General features: G+C 39.2%; 1 protein-coding gene across 1 annotated transcript; it reads left to right on the top strand.

Annotated features, from left to right (window-relative positions):
* The first annotated feature begins 305 nt into the window (after nucleotides 1-305).
* LOC18013213 lies at nucleotides 306-9,615 on the top strand. Its single transcript, XM_006394662.2, has 21 exons — nucleotides 306-724; nucleotides 813-897; nucleotides 1,028-1,067; nucleotides 1,152-1,400; nucleotides 1,721-1,820; nucleotides 1,930-2,004; nucleotides 2,564-2,662; nucleotides 3,056-3,172; nucleotides 3,257-3,372; nucleotides 3,461-3,560; nucleotides 4,035-4,393; nucleotides 4,797-5,124; nucleotides 5,579-5,787; nucleotides 5,877-6,095; nucleotides 6,404-6,590; nucleotides 6,713-6,945; nucleotides 7,252-7,344; nucleotides 7,432-7,533; nucleotides 7,768-8,128; nucleotides 8,316-8,453; nucleotides 8,558-9,615. The coding sequence occupies exons 1-21, from the start codon at nucleotides 593-595 to the stop codon at nucleotides 9,323-9,325; spliced, it is 4,110 nt and encodes a 1,369-aa protein (XP_006394724.1). The 5' UTR covers nucleotides 306-592; the 3' UTR covers nucleotides 9,326-9,615.
* The last annotated feature ends 281 nt before the right edge of the window (nucleotides 9,616-9,896 follow it).

Raw genomic sequence — 9,896 nt, 5'->3', positions numbered from 1 at the left:
AATTTTAGTGTTAGACATAAACCAAAAATTTATGAAAAAATATGATTTTATTTTGTTTGTTTTTCTTCAAAACTAAGTTTATTTTTGAATATTCTATTGATTCGATAAATATCTGGTGTTAAATTACATGTAAAAATTACATATATATTGCAGAGCAACCTTATTTAAAATTACGTACAAATAATTTTTAATTTATATCCCTTCGATTCCGCAATTATTTTGTGTAATTGGAAATTTGGAATGTATATATCTGCGACAAAGAAAATGGCTAAAATGTTATTGGGCCTTTTTGTTAATTAGACAGACTGGCCTTCTCAGTTCGCGCTTTACGCTTTTTCGCGTCCGAAGACAGACACTACCGGAGTTTTTGTTCGGCGATTGTGGTATTGGATCCGGGCTGCTCTCTGATACCTGTGGATCTAATTGATCTGGATCTATATCATAGTTCTTCTTTCATTTTTCTGGAAATTTGAGTGTGTAGCTGAAGTTTCTGTTGAGGTTTTCTCGTGAATCCGAATCGTCTTTGCGGATGCAATTGTTCTCAGATTTCGAGTTGCTTCGTTGATCGTGGAGGACTGTGAGAGAGATCGAAATGTTGCGCGCGAGAGCATTTCGGCAGACCAACGGTAAGATTGTGAAGATACAGGTACATCCCACGCATCCATGGCTTGTTACGGCAGATGATACTGATCACGTCTCCGTCTGGAACTGGGAGCATCGTCAGGTCTGGTTCTATCGAGATTCTGATTTAATTTTGGTTTCACTTCTGATTCCGAATCGAGGATCTCTAACGTATTCGGCCATTTTTCTAGGTGATTTATGAATTGAAAGCCGGCGGTGTTGACGAGCGCCGTTTAGTTGGTGCCAAGTTAGAGAAGCTTGCCGAGGGAGAATCCGGTGAGCCATGATCAACTTGCTTCTGTCAATTTTCGTTATCAGCTGAAATTTGGTCTACAATCCTACTTTCGATTCTGGTAAAATGAGTATGCGCTTCAGATTCTGATATTCAAGTTTATGTTTTTCTCAGACTATAAAGGCAAGCCTACTGAAGCCATTCGAGGAGGAAGGTAAGAGATCTTTCCTGATGCTATTCATTCAGCCCTTTCAATCTGAGTAAATTTGTCTTATCTGTCCATCTTTCCATCTACAAGTGTCAAGCAGGTGAAGTTTTATGACGATGATGTGCGTTATTGGCAACTGTGGCGCAATCGCTCTGCAGCTGCTGAATCTCCATCAGCTGTCAATCATCTCACATCCGGTTTCACTTCTCCTGCTCCTTCAACTAAAGGCCGGCATTTTCTGGTCATCTGTTGTGAGAATAAAGCCATTTTCTTGGACTTGGTGACAATGCGTGGTCGAGATGTGCCAAAGCAAGAGCTTGACAACAAGTCACTTCTCTGGTAAGCTCATTGCCTTTTTTTCCCTTTTATTTTAGAGCATGGGTTTGCTTAACAACTGGACCCCCGGAATGATGCTCCATTACTCTAGGCTGCCAATCTTCGAGTCCCTTGAATCCTGGAAAGACCTCTAATAGTTACTACGCTGATACTTTTTGCGACAAATGTACTGATGCATAAGCTAATTTATGTTTGCTTTTAAGTGTATAAGTATACCAGACCACCTTAATGTCTATTGTTCTAGTCAATTTTCAAACAGTTATTCTATTTTCTGATTTCTACTGCTCCGCAAAATTTGTTAGAATTTCTTCCTTTCTTTGCAGCATGGAGTTTCTTACCAGGTCATCTGGTGGTGATGGCCCATTAGTAGCATTTGGTTCTACTGATGGTGTGATTAGGGTTTTATCAATGATAACATGGAAGGTTTGTTTTTCCAAGAATTGAATGGTTAATTCATTTCTCTGCTGGGTTTAGGGTGAGACCTATTGATACTGAACTGTGTTAATTTCCCTGAATGTTTACTTCCTTGCAGCTTGCACGTAGATATACAGGTGGCCATAAAGGATCAATTTATTGCTTGATGAATTTCATGGCATCATCTGGCGAAGTAATTACATACTCTCAAATTTCGCTTCCTATTCCTCTGAATTTGTTTCGAGTTATTTACTAAATACCATCTGACAGATAGAAGTTCTTACAATGTCATGTAAGTTAAACAAACATGCACTAAGTCACCTGCGAATGTTGACTGATATGTTAAAGAAAACGTGATATTGGGCAGTTTTGTACATTTTCTTTTCTTTTTTTCTAACATCAACTTTTCACCGTTTATTAACTGGGGAGTCGTACAATTTAAAATCTTATATCCTCACTGTTATGTTGTTGTATCTTATATCTTAAACTGCTCAATAGAAATTCATTTGTCTTTAGCCTAGCATTAGGAGCGGAGGGAATTTAAACATTGGCATCTCTTTTCCGAATTGGTCGTTTAGTACTCCACGTTCATTTTATATCATGATTAGGTTGTGTTGTTGGCAACAGTTCTACTACTAGCGGCCTTTTTCATTTTTATTATAATTTAATGCCTTCTAATGAACGCTCATCAACAATTTTCTCTCTGTTTTTCATCTGCAATACATGATACCAGTATCCACTTGCCATTGCAGGCTCTCCTTGTTTCTGGTGGCAGTGATGGCTTACTTGTACTATGGAGTGCCGATCATGGCACTGATTCAAGGGAACTTGTACCCAAGCTTAGCTTAAAGGTATTGTTTTCATTCCTACTCTTTCATGCAAAGTCCAAGAAAGAATATGACTGTGGCCGTTCAAGTCTTAGGCCTGGCAGATTTGCTAGATTTGGTTACAGCTGAGGACAAGGCACCATTGTTCTTAGTTTCACTGAAGCTTCGTTGTGTGTCTGTTTCTGAATGTTGGATAATTAGTAATTAATTTTTTCGTTCATCTATTTTGTGATTAGTAGTCTGTGCAACGATTAGGGGAGTGTGACATGGTCTTGTTGTTTTTTTCCTTTTGGTTTAAGTGACATGCTATAGTTTGCTTGATTGATTCAATAGTTTCCACTTCTCTGTTATACTGTTTTGTCCTTCCAGATATGGCTGTCTAATAGGTTTTTCTCACTCTCTTCTGATGTTTGTTAGGCACATGATGGTGGGGTGGTGGCTGTTGAGCTGTCAAGGGTAAGTGGCAATGCTCCACAATTAATTACAATTGGTGCTGACAAGACATTGGCCATATGGGATACAATGACATTTAAGGTAATGTTGTATCTCATGTATGAATTTTGCATATTTTACGGATGTCTTTTGTCAACTCATACATGTCTACTTTTTTATCTGCAGGAGCTGCGGAGAATTAAACCTGTCCCAAAGCTAGCTTGCCACAGTGTTGCATCTTGGTGTCATCCTCGAGCACCAAACCTTGATATTTTGACTTGCGTTAAAGATTCACACATATGGTATCTATGTTTAAACAATTTCGTAGTATCTATGGTAAACATATTTATTTATATTACTGGAGTGTCTAATTGTTTGAGTTTTTCACAGGTCTATTGAGCATCCAACTTATTCGGCCCTGACAAGGCCATTATGTGAACTTTCTTCCTTGGTTCCGCCTCAAGTACTTGCAACCCACAGAAAACTTAGGGTAATTAGCTACTTACTTATTTTGAATTTTACGAAAACTGCTTTTGGAATGCAAAGATATTCCGACTCAACTAGACCAGGAATAAGAATTAGAAGTTGCATTATTTAATAATATGTTACTACTTGCAGAACAGTTCCATGTATCGATAACCCTAACCATCGACAAAAGCAGACATAAGATTGATGCTATTTTGAACACTGAATGTATCCATAGGTTGAAATGGAGAAAGATATATTTTTTATATCATTATATGTTAGATGATGATCGATAAAGGACATTCTGCACGCAAATTTTGGTAGTTAACTGTTCAGAATGTGCATATGATATTATAGGTTTATTTTCTACTTGAACTGCCCGTTGATTTTTGAAATTCCGTTATTGCTTTATTTTAATATCATCGCTTCTATATTTCTTTTGCTTTAGTGGCTTTCGTATATACTTCACATAAGTCACTTAATAATTTCATTTTTTCAGGTCTATTGTATGGTTGCACATCCTCTTCAGCCACATCTCGTCGCTACTGGTACCAATGTTGGTATTATAGTTAGTGAATTTGATCCTCGTGCCATCCCATCTGCAGCTCCTCTACCAGCACTGTCTGGAAGCCGGGAGAATTCAGCTGTATATATCCTTGGAAGAGAATTAAAGCTCTTAAACTTCCAATTATCCAACTCAGCCAACCCATCCCTTGGAAATAATGGTGCCTTGGCCGAATCAGGAATGTCTAAGGGAGACCCAGGTGAACAGTTAACTGTAAAGCAGACCAAAAAGCAGATTGTGGCACCTGTTCCACATGATTCATACTCGGTTCTTTCTGTAAGCAGTTCAGGGAAGTAAGTTTCCTGTTCTTTTCTCAGTCGTCAAGTTTTGTATTGAGATATACTATAGTACATATTTTTTGGCATGAAAATGTTGTTTGTTTATGTAAATTGTATTTCTGTTTTCATGCGGCTTGTGAATCTTATTATAAGTCTCTCATTGTTTACCTGATATTCAGTGGCATATATTGTACTTCAAGTTTCATGGATGAATTTTTCTCATGCTTGTTGGTTTTGTTTTCCGCACCCGATGCTTCTTTAGACAGGGAAGTGAAATGGCGTTCAAATATCAACCATTTAGTTTAAGACGATCTTTCCCTGAATATAGTTTTTTAGATAACTCGCTAATTGTATTTATGTGCTTAATTTGTTGAGTGCTGTCTTTTTTTAGTCAACTAACTTTATTCTCTGGTTGTAGGTATGTGGCAGTTGTATGGCCTGATATCCTGTACTTCTCTATCTACAAGGTTAGTGACTGGTCCATTGTTGATTCTGGAAGTGCAAGACTTTTGGCTTGGGACACATGTCGAGATAGATTCGCAATTCTAGAATCTGTATTACCTCAAAGGATGCCTATAATCCCAAAGGGTGGCTCATCAAGAAAAGCGAAAGAAGCCGCTGCAGCCGCAGCTCAAGCTGCTGCTGCTGCTAATGCAGCTTCATCTGCTACTGTCCAAGTTCGTATTCTCTTAGATGATGGAACCTCAAACATACTCATGAGATCTGTAGGAGGTCGCTCTGAACCGGTATGTGTATCTTACTTGAGTTATTGCATTTCGTAACCGCTTTTAATGTGCTCTACTCTCAGTTGGGAATTAGAATCCTAGACAATAACCATCTTTCATGTTTGGTTCATCCTTTTTTCATTTATCTTAGATCCTCTTAATACAGATCTACTGAAGTGGTTCCATTGATAATAAATTTAATCATGCTCACAAGAATTTGTTTGAAGTTTGCATTAACAATACTGGAAAATTAGTTTAAATATTTTAACTTGGAATCCAGTAGTTTATTAATTGATTTTGACCGAAAGGATAAGGTTGTTGAACATGAGAATCTTATGCATGGAGATTAACCCTTTAACTTCAGGTGGTGGTATATTTTGTAATCTTGGAAAATTTATCAGAGAGCAGTATGTCAATGCTTGACTTGTTAGCTTAGGTAAGCAACAAACTTATGCTTCAAAAATTATCCTTGCAGGTCATTGGTCTGCATGGTGGTGCTTTACTTGGTATAGGCTATCGCACATCCCGAAGGATTAGTCCTGTTGCTGCAACAGCTATTTCAACCATTCAGTCGATGCCACTCTCAGGATTTGGAAACAGTAATGTTTCTTCGTTTTCCAGCTATGATGATGGTTCTTCTCAGAGATCTACTGAGTCCGCACCCTTAAACTATCAGCTCTACAGGTGATTAGTGGCTACTAATTTTGTGGCATTTTATCATGTTCGAAATATTTGAGTTCCATATTAATCTACATGGAAGTTTCAATGTGTAGTTGGGAAAATTTTGAGCCAGTAGGTGGTATGCTACCTCAGCCAGAATGGACGGCATGGGACCAAACAGTTGAGTATTGTGCTTTTGCTTATCAACAGTACATGGTCATATCGTCCTTGCGCCCTCAGTATAGATATCTTGGTGATGTCGCCATTTCACATGCAACTGGAGCTGTTTGGCATCGCAGGCAGCTGTTTGTGGCTACACCAACCACGATTGAGTAAGATTAATGTTCTATATATGATACAAGGACTTCATTATGCTTTGTATCAGTTACCTTGAATGCTGCTTCCACTTAATTGAAACAATTAAAAATCGAATTTAGGACCTGTATTGGCAGCAGATGTGTATCAACAGGTATTGGTTATTTAAACTGTGCATATTCCAACTTCTCAGAGATTCTAACTTTTTGAAAGTATTTTCCCTGATCCTGACGTCGTTAAGGGCATGGTTACCCAGATAGTTGCTTTCTGAAACAATATATCTGGGAAGGAATAATAAAACTTTCTTTCATGCCTGGATTTCCAGATGTGTTTTTGTGGACGCTGGAGTTTCTGAACTTGATATAGAGACTAGGAAGATGAAGGAAGAAATGAAACTTAAGGAGGCACAGGCTAGAGCAGTTGCGGAGCATGGAGAGTTAGCCTTAATCACAGTAGAAGGTGCCCAGAGTGCCAAGCAAGAAAGGATATCTTTGAGGTCTCCCATGCTGCAGGTATATTTTTGAAGCTTAAAATTCAGGTCTAAGCTTGGATTGTACCGCATTTGTATCGACAGCTATCTCAATTCTTGTCAAACTTGCAAGTCTCTTCATCATGCGTATACTTTTTATTGTAGGTAGTGCGTTTAGCTTCTTTCCAAAATGCTCCATCTGTTCCACCGTTTTTATCATTGCCGAGACAATCTAGAGGTGATGGCGATGACATGGATGAAAGAAGGATCAATGAGGTAGCTGTAGGTGGAGGGGGTGTTTCAGTGGCTGTTACTCGTTTCCCAGTGGAGCAAAAACGACCAGTGGGGCCTCTAGTTGTTGCTGGTGTAAGGGATGGAGTTCTTTGGCTCATTGACAGGTATCAAGAGTCTCCCTGTTCTCACCTCAAAACAAAACTGACTTTTGTTATAACATTCCTTCGTTGGAGACATGTATATTCAGTTAGATTATGGCTTTCTCTTTTTCATTCTTAGTACGCACTAGCTAGGCTCATTGACATCTGACCTTTTCACTCCAAGGTTTCAACGGACAACAAATATATGTAGTCACGGAGTTACCATGATGAATACAATATCTTGCTATATCCTCATTCCAGTCACTTGTATGATCATATTAATATTTAAACGAGATAAATTACTGTCTGACACCTCCATTTTCTTGGTAGGTACATGTGTGCCCATGCCATATCACTGAACCATCCTGGTATACGCTGTCGCTGTCTTGCTGCGTATGGGGATGCTGTTAGTGCAGTTAAATGGTATTGATACATTCCTTAAATATCGTATTTCCGTGAGTAGTAAACAAGCTGGAATGTTTATACAACATTTTTGTTGTTGTTGTGCAGGGCAAGTAGGCTTGGAAGAGAACATCATGACGACCTGGCACAGTTTATGTTAGGGATGGGATACGCAACAGAAGCTCTTCATTTGCCTGGAATATCTAAGAGGTAAAAAAGCATATAAAGTTTGGCGCCGCTAGTTTCATCGATTTGTTCCTACTATTCACAATTTCTCTAGTCTATGAAATGCATATGCTGGACAGTGAACAGAATTCAGTATGTCACTCACATATGTTGTATCCTTCATTTTAGCTGTCAACTCACACCAAAATGCTATCAGCGATTATTTTCACTTTTTCACAGAAGGCAAAATAATCAGACTTATCTTTATGTGGTTCTCAGGCTGGAGTTTGATCTAGCGATGCAGAGCAATGATCTGAAGAGGGCTCTTCATTGTCTTCTCACAATGAGTAATAGTAGGGACATTGGACAGGACGGTGTAGGTCTTGATTTGAGTGACATTCTCTCTTTGACAGCTGAGAAGAAAGAAGATGTTGTTGAAGCTGTGGAGGGAATAGTGAAATTTGCAAAGGAGTTCCTTGACCTAATAGATGCTGCAGATGCCACCGGACACGCTGACATCGCTCGTGAAGCTCTCAAAAGACTAGCCACTGCAGGTTCGGTCAAAGGCGCTTTACAGGGCCATGAGTTGCGAGGCCTTGCATTACGCCTAGCAAACCATGGAGAATTGACACGCCTAAGTGTATGTTTGCAATTTTCTTTCTTTCAGTTTCTAATTTGGTTTCTGGTACATTGAGATAGCTACGGAAATCTAAAAATCATTGACATGCTTAATTGTATGTTTGTCATTTTTCTTTCAATCTGCATTTGACTTTTTACTTATGTATTTGAAGGTCCCTAATTGAGAGACTATTTTAACTTTGTTGCAGGGTCTGATAAACAATCTCATCTCCATAGGCCTCGGGCGGGAATCAGCTTTTTCTGCTGCAGTCTTGGGAGACAACGCGCTCATGGAGAAGGCATGGCAAGACACGGGAATGCTCGCAGAAGCCGTGCTTCATGCCCATGTAAGATTTCAATTTTACCTAATTTTGTGTTTTTCTTTTTGCAATTTGCCTTCTTATGAACCTTGTATTGTTTCTGACTTCCCCTGCTGTAATTAATCACTCAGGCACATGGTCGCCCAACTCTAAAGAACTTGGTCCAGGCTTGGAATAAAACGCTGCAGAAAGAAATTGAGCAAGCTCCAACTTCTAAAACCGATGCTGCAAGTGCGTTTCTGGCTTCTCTTGAGGATCCAAAGTTCACGAGTTTATCGGATGCATCCAAAAAGCCTCCAATCGAGATTCTACCTCCCGGAATGTCTTCGATTTTTGCTTCCATATCTGCTCCCAAAAAACCCTTACCCACACCGAAGACCTCACAACAGGAACCAACTAAGCCATTGGCTATTGAAGAACCAGCCAAGCCATTGGCTATTGAAGCTCCTCCTTCTTCTGAGCCACCACAGACCGAGTCAGCGCCTGAAACTGCAGCTATTTCTGAGTCAGCGCCTGAAACTGCAGCTATTTCTGAGTCAGCAGCAACAGAAACTGCAGATGTTGCTGAGCCAGCAGCACCGGAAACTGCACCTGATGCTGAGTCAACAGCACCTGTGGATGGACCAGTGACAGAGACAGTGTCTGAGCCTCCTGTGGTAGAGAAGGAGGAAACTTCTTTGGTAGACAAAAGCGATCCTTCTTCAACTCCAAACACAGAAACAGCTGTAGCCACAGAGGATGATAGCCAAACAACAACGCCGCTGCCACCGCCGGCGCCGACTGAAACTGTTACAACAACAGTGAAACCAATAGATAATGCAGCAACGGAGAGGCAACAAGTAGTAACCCGTCCTCCAATAAGAAGCCAACCAATTGAGTTTGATTTCTTGAATGACTAAGCCGAAGGATCCCGAATTAAAGACGAGTGTATATCTTTTAGATATATTCAGAATCAAGCTTTGTGGCGAAATTGACCACCGGAAGAGGACGATGTTATTCATCATCACACTATGTGCGTTTCTAATTTAGTTCTATTTTGTAATGTCTTTTTTTGTTTTTTTCGTCCATTGCATTAAATGGTTTGTATTATTATTATTAAAATTTTAAACAAACCTCCCTGAGATAAAGTATCTGTGAAGCGTGTAAACTGATTGATTGAGATGTGATTAGTATCAAAATGTTGTTTTTGTCCGTTATTTTCGTAAATCGATAGGAGTTTATTGTTTATATTGTTGACATATCTGAATACTATTCTATAGAACCCAATAACCTAACATTATATGTAATCTTAGATTAAAATCCAATAATTGTATTTTTCATTCGATTTAGTCTCCCTTTGACATATGCCAATAACTAAACCATGGAACTTCGAATTGGACGTATTCATAGATGCTAACAAAAAGATGCGAATTAAATAGTTGATAGGCTTTCTTTGGCCTCTTACAACCGACTTGAGACCCTCTATGTCAT

The sequence above is a fragment of the Eutrema salsugineum genome, unplaced genomic scaffold (assembly GCF_000478725.1).
Source record: "Eutrema salsugineum unplaced genomic scaffold, Eutsalg1_0 scaffold_6, whole genome shotgun sequence".
Taxonomy (NCBI): domain Eukaryota; kingdom Viridiplantae; phylum Streptophyta; class Magnoliopsida; order Brassicales; family Brassicaceae; genus Eutrema; species Eutrema salsugineum.
This window is presented reverse-complemented; position numbering and strand designations above follow the sequence as displayed.